General features: G+C 42.9%; 1 protein-coding gene across 4 annotated transcripts in view; it reads right to left on the bottom strand.

Annotated features, from left to right (window-relative positions):
• The window catches only part of SLC24A2 (solute carrier family 24 member 2), a 219,351-nt gene that overhangs the window by 96,981 nt on the left and 102,576 nt on the right, over positions 1–19,794 (bottom strand). For all 4 annotated transcript variants that reach the window (XM_083184608.1, XM_083184618.1, XM_083184626.1 and 1 more), the window contains exons 4-5: positions 16,509–16,541; positions 11,882–11,990 (exon numbers count right to left, since the gene is read on the bottom strand). In XM_083184608.1, coding sequence (XP_083040734.1) covers positions 11,882–11,990; positions 16,509–16,541 — 142 coding nt within the window. The remainder of the gene's footprint in view (positions 1–11,881; positions 11,991–16,508; positions 16,542–19,794) is intronic.

Genomic DNA, 19,794 nt, shown 5'->3' on the forward strand with positions numbered 1-19,794 from the left:
GCGGCTGACGTCACATGACATCTCATATTCGGTGATCAGCTGTAGGAAAAAGGATCGGTTTAGACTATCATTACTGAAGCCGAGAAAAATCAATTGAATGTAATAATTTTAATTGAAATGAATTCTCTCCCCTTTGACTGCATGTGTTGGAGTACACATTCTGTCACATGCTAGTGATGGTATTTGTTGTGTGGTGGGGGCTTACCTGTTCGCTGGGCCGCAAGTATACGCAGCCTAGCGGACAGGTCTGAATCAGGTCCTTGTTTGTGGATTCTACTAATTCAAAATGTAAAGAAAGGTCTGGTACACTACAGGTGGGGCCAGATGTAATAGCTTCCGAGTTCAGCAGCCATGTGGGATGCCGCCTTAGCTCTATTTGTCAGTATACCCTTATAGTGACGACAAGGGCTTTCTCCAATCAGAGGCATTCATTAAACTCAGGTTCCTACAATAACTTACCTCCCAACTGTTCTGATGCCAGCAGAACTAGCCTGCTATTCCAACACTGTGCGGCAAGGTCACGTCCTACCACCTGAGACCACGCCCCCTTTGAGGCTGCAACAAACCATAGACAAACTTGCCAACATTTTTTTTATCCTCTCCAGGAGAGGAGACTTTTAGCTGCAATTTGTGGGGCGGGGACAGAGCCTGGAATCATAGAGCCCCAGCCCCATTACTGTAAATTCATGGGTCTACGTTGAGAGGGCTGGTCTAAAATGAAAAATGTGTGTCAATTTTAGCCCTGCCCCTTCCGTGTACATCCCTGCCCCTTCCGTGTACACCTGCAAATGCCGGTATTTGATCAGTGGGGTAGGAGGATGTGGGGGGAATGCAGCGGGGTCCAGGGGCATGCGGGAGGCTTGCCTATCCTTCAAAGGGGGAACCAATTTTCGGGAGTCTCCTGATCATTCCAGGAGGTTAGGCAGGTATACCATAGGTCCTGAGATAATCACAGCAAAAGTTGGGAGGTATGCATTAAGTAGAAAAGGTAAGGTAAAATAAAATAAATAAATCAAACATATACAAAGATTCAATGTAGTTTAGGATATTATAGCAACATATTAGTTATGTTATGTTAAGAATAACAATACAATATTATACTAAAAATAGATACCAACCATTCTGTATTACCGTCTTATTTATCATGTGATTACTACACGAAGCATACTAATACCCAGAAACCAACAGTGATTCTAAAAATAGCTTGCATGTAATGGAATACATGATCCATTAAATCACAGCATAAGCAGTAATCTCTCCATGCATTACATACATACTATACATATATAAAAGATATTTAATACAAGTGCGTCACGTTTGCTTTTTGTTAGCGTACATAGTGAAGGAGCATTTTTACAGATGCTGGCTTCCTGCTTGCATTGTTCATGCTGCTCTATCTCTGCATGAAACATCAACAGCATTTAGCCAGTTATACACGTAATGATATCAAAAATAGATGTTGAAATGATTAAATGTTAATGGGTAGGACAGAGCAATGGAAGGTGTAGCAGAAAGGTCAGTCAGCACAAGTGAATGAGATAACCCAGGCTGAGAAGAACACCCAGAGTGACAGAACCCAGCCATTGTATCACTCTTCATGTATATTTAATCCTCTTCTTTTATTTGACAATGCAGTAATCTATGGCATGATTGCCAGAGCCAGTTAGATCCTTCCCATCAAGATGCTATTCCTGTTGTGAAATTAAATATTTCATAATCATGCTGCCCAATGACACATTGCATTCATCTTTTCCTACCAAAATCAGCATAAAAAGCAGCATAAATGAGATAACAGAACACATATATTGTTAGTCGTATACTATATTTGTTAGGAATCATTTCTGATTTACACAGCATTTCACAAAATATAAGCAAAGGGTCTGCATTGATGATCATTTTCTAAAACATTTGTCAATGTACCTGACAAACGGTTTAGCCGAAAAACTTAATATACCCCCAAAATATATACACTGTATAGAATGATGCTAAGAGAGTTATATACTAACACTATATTCATGTTTTGAACCAATAAAAAAAATATCTGACAGTCATAATAAATAATCTGCAATAAAAACAGAATTCTAATTGATTGCTGTGGTTCAGTGAAAATTGTGCACCCAATGTTAATAAATGTTAGTCAATGCAGATGTTGCTTCAACATGTGCTGCTGAAGTAGTCATGGTCATACCTCCGATACTGTATCTGTGAAGGTTCCTACATTTCTGACAGCGCCAGCTGCACCATCGGAGCTTTTCACATGTACCCACAGACATTAACGTATGCTCAGGAACAGCTGTGTAGGGCTTTGGGATTGGAAATGGCTATCTTATGGAGGTGTAGCCAGGCCTCATCCTAAATATCATAATTAAAATAAACCATGTGCACTTGTTTGTACTGGGCTGGGGAGAGATGCTGCTGCAGTCTCTTCTCACTTCCTGTCGATAGTACCGACATCGTTGTGCGTGAGGGGGGAGGGGCGAAGGAGCAAGCCAAGTTAAATAGTTCAATAGTACACACCCACCCCAGGGATTGCCCTGCTCAATAGTGTCACTGAAGGGCAAAGATGGAAGTCATGTGATTACCAATAGTGTCACCGAAGGGCACAGGTGGAGTCATGTGTTTGCCAATAGTGTCATCAAAGGGCAAAGATGGAAGTCATGTGATTGCTAATAGTGTTACTGAAGGGCAAAGATGGAAGTCAATATGATTGCCAATAGTGTTACCGAAGCACAAAGATGGAAGTCATTTGATTGCATATTGATCCTGTAAATACTCTTTAATAAAAACTTGACTGTCTTTCGTATTGTTTACCCTTTTTTATGAATTAACTTAGTGTATGTTATTATTTGTCCTTGTGCTTGAATCAATGAACATCCAATAAGTGATACTGGATGGGATGTTCTAACATCCGCACCCCAGCTCCGCCCCCCTTCGCTGCCCATCGCATACATAATCATCGCATATGCTCTAACATATGCAATAATTATGTCAAAGGACAGCTCTTGCGTTAAGAGCTGTCCTTTGTGGTGAGTCAGCGGGTCCCGGAAGGTAATGGCGGCTCCCCCCTCCCTCCCTTACCAGGCGCTGCTTCTGCGCCGGGCTCTCCTCCTCCCTGCACCCAGAAGAGGATCATAGTGCAGGGAGGAGGAGTTCACAGGTCTGGGCAGCACAGTTCTGGGACCTCGGGTGGCGGTAGAAGCCCATAGGCTTCTATGGGGCATCGACTAAAATATTTTTCTGGCGATGCCCTCCGTCACGGTAACCCAGTGGGGGATGTTTAGAGCATTCCAAAATGCGGTAAAAAAAACCGATAACGGTGTTTTTACCGCATTTTTAGTTTAGAGAATCTCCCCCACTGTTTGTTAGGGGTGGCCGGACTTTTGTAACCAGGATCTACTTTTTGTACACCTACATAACGGTGATCTGCCGGCATCTCTCCCTGTGCAAAATTTTCCGCATCCAGTGCAATACGCTCCTTATCCACTAGGCCACACGGAATGAGCCAAAATTCACATTACATTCTGCCACTCTGTACGAGCCAAAAATTCACATTATACCACACAGAATGCGCTAAAATTCACATCATGCCACATGGAATGAGATGAAATTCACATTATGCAAGCAGTATGAGCCAAAATTCACATTATTCCACATGGAATGTGCTGGAATTCACATTATGTCAAACAGAATGCGCCGAAATTCACATTAAGCCACGCAGGATGCGGAAAAATTCACATTATGCCACAGGGAATGCTCCGATATTCACATTGCACCACAAGGAATGAGCCAAAAGCAATGTTATGCCACACAGACTGACGCAAAATTCTGTTATGCAGGGGGAGGGGGTCTCTTCACAAGTGTTCATACAAGTTGCTGCCTGTGGTGGAGTTTTGTGCCTCATTAAAAAAATGTTTTATATATATATATATATATATATATATATATATATATATATATATATATTCCGGCACTCAATAAATGCTAGGGTTGTCAAATGCTGCGGTGCCTTCCTAGGAGTATTCCAATATATAGTGCTTGTCAATGAGGCGGCACTCACCAGTCTTGTTTCAGTAGAAATAAAAAGCCTTTATTGGGCAATAAAGGCTTTTTATTTCTACTGAAACAAGACTGGTGAGTGCCGCCTTATTGAATTGACAAGCACTATATATATATATATATATATACACACACATATATATATATATATATATATATATATATATATATATACACATACACACAAACACACACTTTAAAAAGGAGAGGGGCGCACAAAACTTCATCACAGGCAGCCACTGGAATAATCTTACACTTAACAGCTCATAGAACCCCCCACATGCAGTGCATGTGTCCACTTTAAAGTCCCTACATACAGTCCCATACAGATACAGATTTTTCTTTTTAAATCAGGACCACAATGCTCCATCCCATTCAATTCCCCCCCTCCCTTCCGCCTCCCGTCTCCCGCCGCCTCCTCCCCATAGAGGTTAAACACACATAAAAAAAAAAGCTAGTCCATAGTCCATCCTACTTTGTTTCATGCCGCCAGCTTCCCAGCTTCAGTCTGCCAGCCGCCGCAGGGATTAGCAGGGTGCATGGGGCTATACTTCAGGAACCAACCAGGATCTACCGGCGGAAGCTCTGCGATCGACCGGCGGAAGCTCCGCAAATCGACCGGTAGATCGCGATCAATCCTTTGGCCACCCCTGCAGTGTATGTGTTTCTATATAAATATAGCATTTGTGCACATGTAATCCTAAAGATTGAATTGAAGAATAAACATAAAATGATTCTCAATTTATATAAAAAACTAGGAACAGTTTATCACAGGGACCGGCAACTGGCGGACCACGGTCCATCTCCGGACCGCAAGGGATATAAAAGCGGACCGTCTAAACTTGACCTGCCTATGAGTCTCTTCTGCCCGCCCGTGGCCCGGCCCAATTCTGGATGACTGACACTCCGCCGCGGCACCCGCTGGGAAAGTGTCATCATGATGTTCACTCCTCCTGCGCCTCGTGATGGCGTGCCTCAGTTTCCCACTAAGGCGCCAGGCGAGGAGAGGTCCCGGCAGCACAGCACTGCACAGCCTGCCCAGTGCGCGCACCGCACCCAGGAGCAGCTCGACTGCCACACTGTGAGTGAGGGGGACTGGCGGAAATGGCGGGTGGCTGGTGATAGAATTGCCGGCCACTTCAAAGATGCCTGCTACATCTGTACATAATGAAAACCAGAACTTTTAAGGGCATTCCCATGTAAATGACGATGTGACGTGGGTGCCGGAGCGGATGTCAGCGGCCCACCCTGTTCACGAAGCTGAGCACCACAAATCTGAGTCACAAGAGAGATTTGCGGGCGATTAAGAAATCATTTGATGGTTGACAACCATCAAATGATTTCAGCCCCGCACACAAGGCTACGAATGTATGTTAATCCAAAACATACATTCGCATGCCTGCGGCAACATTCACCATGTGAGCAGGGGGTGGGCATGCCTGCAGGCGGTGTTTAGTTGGCTAGCAAAGCTGCAAAATTCACAGCTTTGTTGTCAACCATAATGACCTCCTAAGTTCTAAACACACATTTTGGTTTGTAGGTAATGACAAATAACTTTGGGTTGACAATCCTTCTTTAATAATTAATATATCTATGTATGGGTGGGTGATAGTAACCAGATGAGAGGCATGTTGTATAACCCTGCTATGTGATTTGTAATTTATATTGTCTTTCTATGGATACTCACATTAGTTATAGAGAAGCCCCACCTAAAACACATATAAACAATCCATATCATTCCAACTAGTAGAACCATAAGGTGCACACACTACGCAGCCAGAAATTCTCACACCCACACAGAGGTAAATTAACCCGTGAGTGCCAAGTAGGAGTGAAAATTGCTAAGCAAAATTTGTATTCATGATAATGACCTGTAATGTTTTTTTACACAGCATTTTTTATTTTAATTTATATAACAAATGTGAGCGATGCTGGCATTTTTAGCAAATATTTTGCATATCATTCACAGAGATGTTGGCACTCAAAGGGTTAAGTAAACTCTCAGCCCTGAGCTGTATTGTAAGCATGGGCCCATACCCCAGAAGTGAGTCTCAACAAAATACATAATCCAGGATAGCATCCAGTTACCTTGTTTGGTTGTACAGTATACACCACTACTGGTCCTTTGTCACATTACTAGCTACTACATCCTTTTGTCATATGTTATGCCCCAATACATCCCTTCGTCACACATTATGTTCATAGTCCTCTGCCACCTTGTCACATATAACTCCCTCGGCTCATCACATACTCCACTTTATAGTTGTTACATATCCCCTTAACCCTTCAACACCATATGGCACACGTTAGGTACTGATAACCTCTGCTATCTCCTTTGTCACGTATGACCTGCGCACACTGTGTTTGCCACATATATAAGCTGTCCCCCTCTCTCATTGTACTATTGCATATAAACCATAAAATGATATGTGGGAGTGAATAGTGGGGAGAACTTGTGATAAAGAAAGAGTGCAGGAGATATGTGTCTTGTATGTCTACCTATCTCTCAGCGAGACCCATTTAATTTACCAGTTTTCCAGGAGGATGTAGAATTGGTGGGCCAACCTACGATCCCATGCTACCCACTGAATGTCCCATGATGTCTACAGGAAGCCATGAAAAGTTCAAAACCCTATTAAGAGGGTCTGTCCAACTGGTGGTGTGCGGAAATCCCCCTTCATGGGATCAACGATGCTATGCAATGTAACACAGTGTTGACATACAGAAGGATTCGGGGCCACCCAATATTGGTGACGGCCCTGGGTATCTTTGTACCCATAAGCACCAGTCTTTGTATAAATGTTAATGTACAGACCACTGTAAACTCATCTTAGCATCATAAAGTGTCATTGTCAACCAATAAAATGTACATTGATAAATAGAAAGTATTACTCAAAAAAAAAAAATCACAATTGGCTTGGCTAATTGCAGAAAAGAAAATAAAAGATTTAATTTTGGGGCACAATTAGCCTTGGTCAATAGTGATCTATTTTTGAGTACAGTGTATTATCTCGCTGGGAGCACCTTCAGCTTAATATTGATATAAAGCAGGATGCATATATGCCATATCTGATTTCTTAATACATGCCTCGCTTTGAATATTAGTCGCGTGCAGGATATTTCACATTGTCATTTAATCGAAAGTAATGCAAAAAAAAAAAAAAAAAACTTGACTAAAATAGAAACATAGAAATTCAATGCAGGTAAGAACCATTCAGTCCATCTAGTCTGACCCTTTTTTTTTAACCATATTGTTACCTCAAAACATATTTGATCATAATTTTTTTGTAAGGATATCAATATGCCTATCCCAAGCATGTTTAAATTGCTCTACTGTTTTAGCCTCTGCCACCTCTGATGGGAGGCTATTCCACTTATCTACTACTCTTTATGTGAAGTAATTTTTCCTTACATTTTCCTAACCCACCCTCCAGTGTCAGTGCATGTCCTGTGTTCTGTTGTTCCTCTTCCAGTGAAGAATGTCTCCCTCCTATACATTGTTAAAACCCTTGGTATATTTGTAAGTTTCTATCATGTCCCCCCTTTCCCTTCTCTTCTCCAAACTTTACATGTTAAGATATTTTCGTCTTTCCAGGTAAGTTTTGTGATGTAGGCCATGTACTATTTTACTTGCGCTTCTTTGTACCATCTATAGCCTTCCAGAGATATGGCCTGCAGAACTGGGCACAGTATCCTGGATGAGGCCGCCGTACCAGTGTCCTATACAGTGGCATTATTATCTTATTGTTACAGTGTTACCAGAAGCGGAGCTACCAACTGACTATAATTACTCATAGATTCAGAATGCTAGAAATTGCTTGGTTAAAAAAAAAAAATACAATTTCTGTTCTGCAAAATCACATAAATATTCAGCTGCATTTCAGATGGTTCACATGGAGTGTAGGAACTGCAACAATAAAGTGCTATTGTAGTGAATATAAAAACCATAGAGATCCCAGATTACTTTCTATATACTTGTTCAATTAATATTTGTTCAGCTATATGAAAGCCTCAGCTGAAAACGCTTGCACCAATATATTACAGACATCATTTACAAAATATGTTAAATGAAGACTACGAAAATGCCTAAGCTTCTAGATAATGCAAACAGATGGAAAAGTCTGATGAAGCCCCCTGTGCAATGCAATATTAATGGGCAACCTCTTTTCACTTTCACTACATTAAGCTCTTTCAGTTTTCTTCTAAAACAATACATTATTAAAGCTGGCCACATATCTAAAAATATAATCTTTCCAACCAACCAACCAACCAAACTAGTTGGTAATTTTATGATAGCAAATGAAAATTGCTAGTTGCTTGATGAAAAACTGATTAAAACAATCATTCAGACAAGTTGGTTAAATCTGTTTAATTGAACCAATTTGCCTCAGTTGGAGTTCTGTAGGACAACCTTGAAAAATAAGTTTGTGTGTATGCTATTAGTGGTTAGTTTTGCTCTTACATCTTGCATACATTATACGGTTTTAAATACATGTGCACACATTAAATAGGTTTAAATCCATTTAATTACAAGTTACAAACTATACTCATTTTGTAAATGTTTTAATGCTAACATGGCAACAATAGATTTCATGTTTATGTAGTTTAGATGGGCTCTGTACGGCATCCTGGTGATACAAAATTGGAAGGCCAGAATGTTGAAAGTGGGATCCCGATGGTAAAAATGCCAGCAACGAGTGGTGGCTTCAGAGGTGGGGCTGCAGCACAGTCCAAAAATAAAATAGCGGAGCCACACCCACTGCCAGTAAGTCCAAGCTGGCAATGTTTGGTAGCCCTTTGATGTGACTGTAAAGCTCTGTACACACAGGGTGATGTGCCGGCGTGTGTTAAGAGATGTAGTTAGCATAGATCGTGGTACTTGTTTCCTAGCATGGCACCCATCGCATTGTATCCCATAAGGCTTACAATGGTATGCGATGCAATGTCACGTGATGGCACCCGATGTTATACAATTTACAATCGTATACTGTTGGATATGGCATACAATGGCATACAATGCGATGGTATACGATTTTAAATTGAATAAGCACCCTAATGGGTGTTTTCAATGCTAAATGGCCCCCCTATAAGATCTTTAATTGTATAAGCACCGTAATGGGTGCTTACAATGTTAAAAGCACCCCCACGCCACCCCCAGTATCAACGGCAACACGAAGTATGGCGAGGGGCAGCGGTACGCGTCCTCCGACCTTTTCATACCCCCACTATCCACGTTGGCGTGGAGTTGATTTTAGATAGTGTGGTGAGCGCAGCGAGCCACCGAGCCCGAAGCTTGGCAAGCGCAGCGAGCCCCGCGAGGGGACGTGGAATACATGTAAAGTAATACGCGTCCGCTCGCCACACTTCGGGCTCGGTGGCTCGCCACACTATATATAATCAACTCCACACCGACGTGGATACTGGGGGTAGGAAAAGGTCGGAGGACACGTACCACCATCCCACGCGGGCTCGCTGCGCTCACCATGCTTCGGGTTGGCGTTCATAGTGGGGGTGGCGTGGGGGTGCATTTAACATTGTAAGCACCCATTAGGGTGCTTATACAATTAAAAATCGTATACGGGGGGCCATTTAACATTGAAAACACCCATTAGGGTGCTTATACAATTTAAAATCGCAAAAGCTAGGTGGCATGCGATGGCATACAATGCATAATGAAAATCGTGGGCGCCGTGCTAGGAAACAAGTACCTAGATCGCTTAGCACATATCACCCTATGCGCAGGGGTGAGGGAACTTTTTAATTTTACCCCAAAATATATTTAGATATGCTGATGTTACCACCTTGACTTGAAAGGAAGGAAATCATATAACTCTAATACACACTGTACCGCCGGAAATTAATAATTTATCCTGCTAGTGTGTACACAGCCTGGCAGCCATTGATGATGATGATTACCATACAGTACATGATTGTGTGGTACAAAATTTGTACCACGCACAGCCAGATGTGGTAATCATCATCATTAATGGCTGCCAGGCTGTGTGTGGTATAGGTAATGTATATAACAGGTAATGTGACGTTCAGGTAATTATTAGTGTCAGTATTTCAAGATGATATAGTGACAGTTATTTTTTAGACTAGAGATAGGTATACCTTAACAGGAGCCTATAACCAAGCAAAGAAACTCAGCACCGCAGCGGCAGTACAGACTGCGCACTGCCAAGATGACGCAGCAATTAGTTGATTCTACTGAATAACTGGGTAGAATTTGGGGCAGGGCCCAGGGTATCATGCAGGGAAGCGTGTTATATACAAGGGCCTGAAGCTCTGCACTGCGTCAGGTCCTTGTACACTACAGTACTTTAACACACATAGCTGGGCATGCATATAGAATCTATATATAGATTCTATATGCAATGAAATGAAATTCCTGGGGGTAATGGATGGTCGAGCTGCCGAGACACAGCCGGGCATTTTCTCAAGATCTGAGCAATGACGCCGCGTGGGACCGTGCATCGACATCGCTCTGAGGCCTACACAAGGAGTGATCCATGCTTAATTTCTAAGGGATCTAGTGTAGCTCTCCCTTATTTGAATTTGGATTGTGCTGCAGCTCTAACTCCGAAGCCACTACTGCTGGCATCCCTAGCCCCATCCCTATTGCAAACTCAGTCCTGCCGCAGCCTAAACCTTATCCCCTCCTGACTGCTAAACTTATTCCAACCTCACCACCTCCCTTCAACATCACAATTTACTTACCATTGCCACCCTCACAAAGGAAATAAGTCATAATATGAAAAAAAACAATGAAAAATACAAACAAAAATAATCACCTGCCTTATCTGTCCAGCAGCCTAGCAGGGTACTCATGCAAGCGAGTATGCTGTGTTGCCCCCAGCAAGTATCACCCCTAGGCATGTGCCTAGTAGGAATTCCACCACTGGTGAGTTGGCAATGCTGTCAATATGAAGACACTGAATGAGTGACTTTATGTTCCTCAGTCAGTGTTGTATAAGCTCTCTAAACTCAGGTGCAACAGGTGTTTTGGTTTACCTAGTGGTAGCATCAGCTGCATTAGTTTTGTGACTTGTAAGAGATTACGATGTTCCTTCAGGAACCAGATTCCTATCTGGTTTGCATCTCTCTTGCTGTAACTTACAGCTTATGGTGCTCTCTCACACCTTGCTCAGCACTCTATAATACTTAACTCAGTAACAGCTGGAATGCTGGCAATATTTTGTCACACCGTTCTTTAAAATAGCATTTATACCTTTTTTTTAACAGGATAAAAAATATAGTTGCTATTTTTAACTACACATCATGTACTAGTGTTCTTTCAGTAGCAAGTCAGCTTTAAACTAAACCACACATCCTACAAACATTTACCATGCCAAATTACAGTCTTTATAAATAGCCATGCTACTTTTTAACACACTGTTATGTCCAAATACCACAAAGTAAATCTAATGTTCAAATACCACGAAGTAAGTCTAGTTTTAATATTTAAAAAATAGTAAAATGCAAACAAACTAATTATAGTGTGATGGACTTCAACAGCAGTGATTAAGCAGTTTGCCATTCTTGTGTCAGCTTGTCATATGACCATGGGTAAATATGGATGCCAAACTATAATACATTATAATTATGTGGTATCATCAGGCCAGGCTAAATCCCACATAAATCAGTTGATTCTTTGCAACAAATGTGATGTAGTGAGCAAAACATAGGCAGAAAGTGTTTATCAAGTGTTTTCTTACTTTGCCAATACACCAAATAAACCAATACATTTTTTATAAATATACTGTATGTGACAAAAATTAAGAGCATGAAAAAAAGTTGTCAAAAGCAGTCAAAGGAGCATTACCTTCAGAAAGAGGATCGAGTGTGTATATCATTAGCTGGAAGATACTGTTTCTCATAAGACTGTTGTGTAGTGAGGCTGAGCTGCCGCCTCGCTGTAATCTCGGTTTTGTCTGTGGAAAAAAAAAGGGAAAAAAAATCTAGAAAACTGGAAATATGCAAAAAAGTACATTAGGACAGAATGCGATGATTCCTGAGGGACCCACACATTTCTAGTCTAACCCAAATTACCAGCTTTATTGGTAACAGCAAGTACTTTAGGGGTTATTTAGACCTGATCGCAGGCCAGAGATAATCAATAACTCTGCCATAAGATCCTGCTACTTTTTAATGGCTGTAGGCAAGCTGTGGCTGTATGCAAAGTTGGCGTTTGGGTGTGGTAACCGGCTGTTTTCTGGGAGAAAACCCGCAAAAAACTCAGGCATGTATTTGCGGCTATTCGCTAATCCAACTAATTATTGCAAGGTCTGCTAAACAATTCACACACTTGCATGGCGCAGGATTTCACTCTGGCAGGACGGTGTTTACTTGATCACAAGGCTATGCAAATTAGTAGCCCTGTTATCATGTTTGAATAACCGGAATAATAAACTGAATAATAAAAATTATGTTTGTTTTTATGTTATGAGAGATTTCCACACAGATAGAATCCTGCTCAGAACCAAGCACGGGTCCACAGTAATGTGAAGTAGCTAATTACTGAGCCAGACTGCAATACATATTCATCATGGGTAACACAGATATTGTAGTGGTTAGCATTAGTGTCACATGGCCCCAACTGTGTGGAGTTTGTATATTTTCCAGTGGTGGCTCCAGAGGAAGACTTCAGCACAATTAAAAATTCAAATAGGGGAGCAATACCCACTGCCAGTTAATCAGTTTGGAATGGCAGTTGGTGTTGCTACACTATTTTAATTTTGAATTGTACTGCAGCCCCACAACTCTCCCCCACCCTCCATCTGGAGCCTCCATTGATATTTGCCCTGTGCTTGGGTTGGCTTCCTCAAGGTACTCATATTTCTTCCATAATCTAAAATATAATGGTAACTGGCTCCTGACAAACCCTTGTGTGTGTTATTAGAATAATAGATAAGTCAGTTTAAATCTGTGTTAAATCTGTGTTGCTGGTAACAATTATTTTTTTGGTTTCTTTTTTTTTTTAAATAACACAACAAACTGGTTATCATCACTTTTCTGACCTGTGTTGAATGTTAAGGGACCATCCTACACAGGATGAAGGCCATCACACAAAAACCCAGTATAGCTATTCTATGCAAGCTACTATGCATAATATATAACTCAAACTGTTTTTTTGTTTAACGTATGCTATTTTTTTTAAAGATAATATACATTTTTCAATTCAGTTTCAGAACACAGTGATTTGTAAAAAATAAAAAAATATATATGTATAGCATGTTGTTATTAACCAGTCACACAAGGATCATGAGGATCACTAGAGGACAAATAAAAGACAGACACAAAGCCTAATAAAATAAACAGCTTAAAGCTGACACAGAATATAACAAGGGGGATGAGAGTAAAAGAAAAAGCTCAGTAGTTACAGAAATATTACGTGACTCAAAATAAAGGAATCATATAGTGGTGAGAAAGTTTCATATTTGTATTTGCTTATTGTATTAATGAATAAGGGCAGTGTTCAAACAGGGGCGCTATTTCCGACAGAGGAAATAGTGCCCCCCGCCTATTCAATGTTGCCGTTTCTGACAGCATTGAAGGCGGATTTCAACAAAATAGATCTGACTTTAAAACCAATTGGATATGTTTTGTCGTAAAAGGCCATGGATTGTCAAATTCACAACTGTTTCGCGACAATCTACGTTCGATTTTGCCGACATACACCTTTTCGCTACTCGACAGGCGGAACATTGAATTCCGCCTGTCGAGTTGTAGGCATACTTGCCTATTTTTCAAAACTAGTTTCAGGGAGATTATAATAATTATTGGTAATAGAATTTCGCAACGCACCCTATTGAGGGGGCGTGTCATGCTCCACCCAAAGGGCGTCTCTAGTTCCATATATGGAGAGATTGTGAAAAGAGATTGTTAACGTGACACCTAGAAGCGTGGGTGTGCACTGCTACATCTGAGAGGAATCTTTTGAAATTACTTATATCCAAATATAGATGAGCCCCAAAGCAGTTAGTAAGAGCCACTATACTTGCTTAAGTGCTGGGAAATGGTGCTGATGATTCAATGTAAATATAGACATGTAGATCTGCGGTCCCGGCCACAAACCCGGTAGCGGGGCCAGATGGGGGGGGGGGGGCTGCAGGACAAAATACCTTGGGGTGGACTGCCAGACGAAATTCAAGGGGGGGGGGCTGCTGATTTAGTAGTTACGCCACTGTGGTGAGATATTGGGTGATGCTCTGTACATATTATGATCTTATGAACTTATGTCACATCATATAGGCCCTTATTTTGGTTCGTGCGGTACGGCCCGCGTGCGGCCGTACCGCCGATGTTTTCCGTCTGCACATGCGCAGAGGTCAATCTGCGCATGTGCAGGCGAATTCGCCGCACATAACGTTTGTATGCCGCAAAGGGGGCGTATAGGGGCGTGAGGGGCTTCATGCCCTCATTTCCCTATGTATACGCCCCGCGTTTCATGGGCGTTCCCATGCAAACGCGGGGCGTACGCATGGTAATGAGGCCATGACGCAACTCATGGGGGCGGAAAGCTGACGTCGCCGGATGTCAGCTTTCAGCCCCCATACAAGCTACCACACGGACGATTGTCCGTGTGGTCTCAGCTTGCGGGAGCTGCCGCGGCGTGCGGACCTGCCTTCGATGGTCGACGACCATCGAATGCAGGGGGCAGCTCCCACCATGGTGGAGGCGTACGCCTCCACCATTTTCATGCGGATCGGCAGCCGTCCGTGTACGGACGGCCGTGCCGATCCGTCTTGTAGGCGGGGATTCGTCTGGTGCGGTCGGAGCCGCATATGCGGCTCGACCGCACCAACCAGAATAAGGGCCATAGTGTGTACATAGGATATCACATGTCCTGGAGAGCAAGGGGAATTGAAAACAGTATCCAAACATAACCCATCATTCTAATGTGTACATTAGGAGACATTACTGGCATTGTACAGCTGGGGGCATGAGTACGATGACGCAATACAGTGCAAATAAAGGGGTAGCCACCAGCTCCTGCTGTAAAGTGGAAAAAACATTCCCATGTCAGAGACAATTAGTAAGGGAATCAATCCCTATATAAATGTTTTTTGAAATATGTAATTACAATTGTGGCTGTCGTTGGCATTGGCCTACTTTTGCCTATGGAGATATAAAATTTGGCAGCTCATATCACTTGCTGTATACCAACAAATGTATTATGATTGCTAAAAACTTTATAATATCTACATAATGTTATAACTAATCTTTGTCATTATTTTGTCATAGTACATTATAAGTTATTACATATGTTTAGTATGTACGTACTAATAACACATGGAAGGAAATTTACTAAGATGTGAGTTCTATTTCACATGGGATGCTGGTATGGGCAACCAATCAGAATCTTCCTCTTATGTATTTAGCCCCTTCTAAAAGGTAATAGATAGTATCTGATTGGTTGCTGAGATATTGGGCCTTATTCTAAATCACTCTTTCTGACAAAATCCTTCTTAGATGGACAAAACCATGTGCACTGCAGGGGGGCAGATGTAACTTGTGCAGAGAAAATTAGATTTGGGTGGGGTTTTACTTCAAAGTGAGATCTATATTGCAGTGTAAAAATAAAGCAGTCAGCATTTACCCTGCACAGAAACAAAATAACTCACCCAAATCTAATTCTCTCTGCACATTTTACATCTGCCCCCCTGCAGTGCACATGGTTTTGTCCATCTAAGAAGGATTTTGTCAGAAAGAGTGAACTAGAATAAGGCCCATTGTTAAAAGCGGGTGCCCAGTGGCTCCTTTTTTAAGAGGAGGGGTCTCATGTTGTATGGGATATGCTGCGCCGGGACGTCAGACAGAGCCGCACAGAGCTCCTCCCCAGTACCCAGTTCAGCAAAGAGTTGGATTGCTGCTGGCCCGTTGACAGTCACCCCTGCATGGATCCGGGCTGCTGCAGAGCTCACAAGATGCCACACTCACTCAGGAACAGGTAACGGGATAGGGTGGAAAGGTGGGCAACCCGGTACCTAGAGGTGCTGCTACCTACAGTAGTTCTTGTTCAGCCCCCCGCATTCTCCTGCGTGACATTTTCTCTCACTTTTGCTTGCACCCGTACCTCTCTCTTGCTCCTTCCACACAATCTGACACCCTCTGTCTCCTTATTCCTTCTCTCTCTCTTCTCACCCATTTCTCCCTAACACCCTGTCTGTCTCTCTCTCTTTCTCATTCACTCTTTTTCCAGGAAACACTCTTTCCCTCTGACCCCTCTGTTTCCTCTCCCCAATTGTAGTGACTGACAACCGCATGGGGGCAGGGGGTCCTAATCAAGAGTTTGGTATGGGGCACAAATAGCTGTAGTTACGCCCCTGCAGGTGATGTACCCCCAGAATTTGTATAGGGATGCAAATAACACAACGAAACGCTGACCTAATTAATACTGATTCACAAAGCATATATATTTTAGTTACTCGGTAACGCCATATACTAACCTTATTTGGGAAAGCATTGTTCTCAGTCCAAGTCTGTATAAAGAAAAGAAAAAATGAATGACATGCAGTATGGACTTTTCAAAGAATTATCTTTAGCTATACATAAACATGTTGAATAGATTTATCACACATTTTGGGCATCTCTGTAACAATGAGCTGCACAGATTATGTTGCATATTTTTATGAAACTACAAAATTATGTAAAACATTCATAAACAATGTGGTTCTATGGAAATAAATTCAGAATTTTTGTTATCACCTAAGCAATAGCAAATTAACAAAATACAATTTAAAGGATTGTAGTGCTGTTAAGGACTCTTGGTCATTGATAGTGAAATACCACCACTGCTGGGGACCGCAGACTCTAAGAAGTTCAGCAATACCAGATTGCCCTGCAAAGATTCCTGAGTGAGGACCATCTTTGACTATTGATGCTAGAAGCTAGGAGATTCAGTTCGGAACCCCTTGGTCTAGCTGTATGCTGCTAATATTCAAGCAGGCCACTACTAGTAAAAGAAGGCTGATGCTGATGAATGGGTAGGACTGATATTGAGAAACCATTCTAGAGCATGTGGCTGTAGCTGTATGTAGGATATCTTAGAGCATACTGCAATTGCACTGGACCTGGGTGCCAGGAGCACAAATAAGGAAAACGTCAGGAAACACTGGAATTGGGTGCTGGAGCACTGTTGGCACAGGCTGCCATAATACATAATGATCTTACACAATACAGACTCTCACCACTACAAATCATCCAGAATGCATGTGCAAATCTAATATTCCTTGCTAGACATTCATTGTCTGCAAAACTGCTCTATCAATCCCTCCCTTGGTTACATGTATTATGTTGGAATATAGGGCATTCAGTGCCTTGTCTTCTGTGTATGCATTACAATAGGGACCTTATTGTGGTCCGTTCGAGAGGTCGTGTGCCTTCGCACGGGGCCGATATTTTCGCCTTTTGCACGTGTGCATTTCAGCGCATGTGCACGTGCTGGGTGCATGCGTCCACGGCGAACAAACTGTTTGCTGGGTGCACGCACCCATCCTTGCCAAAGGGTGGCGGAGGGAGGGAATGGGTCAGCCCATTACCATATGGAAATACCCAGCGTTTTATGGGCTTTCCCATGAAAATGCTGGGTGCTCTCATTGTAATGGGAAAATGACGTGGGTGCGGGGGCAGAGGGAAGTGGGTGGGCAGCTGACATCCGGTGATGTCAGCTGCCCACCCACTTCCCTCCGAATGTGCATGCAGATTCCACATCATTCGATGGTCGCGACCATCGAATGATGTGGGTGTTACCCCGCAGGCTGCTACCTACAGTAAAACATCCATTCGCAACCAGTGCAGACGTACACGCATTGCAAATGATTAGCCGGCGTACCACCATTCGCAAGGCGGGATCTGGCTCAGTCGCAAGGGTGCAAATTTGCATACGAGCGAATAAATCAGAATAAGGTCCTGGGTGTGCATCCTCTAGTGTTTGCCCTCTAGTGCTGGAGCATCTAGGAGGTGGAGACTGATAACTCAGTTCCTCCCTAAAAAGTGAAAGAGAGGTTCCCCTGGGAGTGTGCTGGACTCGGAGTGTTCCACCTGAAGCGTTCCACCAGAGCGGGATGGAGAGCAGCGGCCCTTATTCTGGTTGGTGCGGTCAGAGCCGCACACGGGGCTCCGACCGCACAAACCAAGGGCCGCCCACCAGACGGATCGCCACGGCCGTCCGTACACGGACGGCTGGCGATCCGCATTAAAATGGTGGGAGCTGCCCCATGCATTCGATGGTCGTCGACCATCGAAGGCAGGCCCGCACGCCGCGGCAGCTCCCGCAAGCTAATACCACACGGACAATCGTCCGTGTGGTAGCTTGTATGGGGGCTGAAAGCTGACATCCGGCGACGTCAGCTTTCCGCCCCCATGTCATGGTAATGAGGGCGTCATGCCCTCATTACCATGCATACGCCCCGCGTTTGCATGGGAACGCCCATGAAACGCGGGGCGTACACATAGGGAAATGAGGGCATGAAGCCTCTCACGCCCCTATCCGCCCCCTTTGCGGCGGACGAAATCCGTCTGCGGCGAAGGGGGCTGCACATGCGCAGATTCACCTCTGCGCATGTGCAGTGTTAAAACATCGGCGGTACGGCCGCACGCGGGCCGTACCGTTCCGATTAGAATAAGGGCCAGTGTGCTTTCCTTCCAGGGGAAGGGCTGCTACAGAACATCTTCCGAATTAACTACTGTTGTCTTTGTATGCTAATAAAGCAATGTTCTGGTTAACTAACAAACTGTGTGGATTAAAATCACTTTCCAACACTGCAACACTCTGCCAACATATTCTACCATATTCAATATAAAATCATTTTTAATTAATCTCTTCGCTTATCTCAAAATATCTCCCATCCTGACCTCTTTGCTCAGAAAATGTAGGGTCAGAGAGAGGGTGGGGTGGGGTAAAGCATCACAAATTGCATCATTTTAGCCCCAGCCATTGTCTACGGACTAGTGATTTGCAACATTTTGCCACATTAAGGTCCATACACACTGGGCGTTTTTGCCAAGCATGTATGGCGAGAGATGAAAAGGAAAATCGCTGTGCTGAAATATGCTCAGTGCATACACACTGAGTGTATTTTGCCCATTTTAGCGATTTTCCCAGGGGTGGACGACTTTCCATAGCAAGACACTATGGAGATACGAGCACTCCGGCGCTCATCTGCTGGTAATACCAGCAGATGAGCGGCTGGGCCAGCGATGATGCTGGAGTGCACTCATCGTTCCCCCGTACACACTGGGCGGCTTCTGAGCTGAAAGATGAGCTAATCATCAGCACCCAAAGTAGTAGCTGCAGCTTCTTGCCGTGAATCTCCCAGAGAGCAGTTACTTCAAGTAGGCAAGTTTGATGTTAGGGCACGCTATAACTGTGGCTGGGCATGCTGGGATGTTTAACACCACAGATGCTAAAATGCTAAAAAGGTTTGCAGGTTCTTCCATAATCAGGGATCTAATCATAAAAAAACTGTTCTATTTTTTTTTTGATTGCTCACCACAGCCATCATTAAACATTACAGTAATCTATCATTCTCATCAAAGGGTGAGAAGGTGAGTCACTGTGTCAGTGTCAGGAGACATGTACTCCCAGTAGCACTGAGACTTTAATCATATCTACTGTACTTTGTGAAACAAATAAGTAAATAAAGCAAAATAATAAAACATTTAAAAAATCATATAAAATGCATTTTTAAATATTGGCCTGCATTAATCATTATCTTAAGATAAATTATATTT

This window comes from Crinia signifera, chromosome 1 (genome assembly GCF_055691185.1).
Source record: "Crinia signifera chromosome 1, ASM5569118v1, whole genome shotgun sequence".
NCBI lineage: Eukaryota > Metazoa > Chordata > Amphibia > Anura > Myobatrachidae > Crinia > Crinia signifera.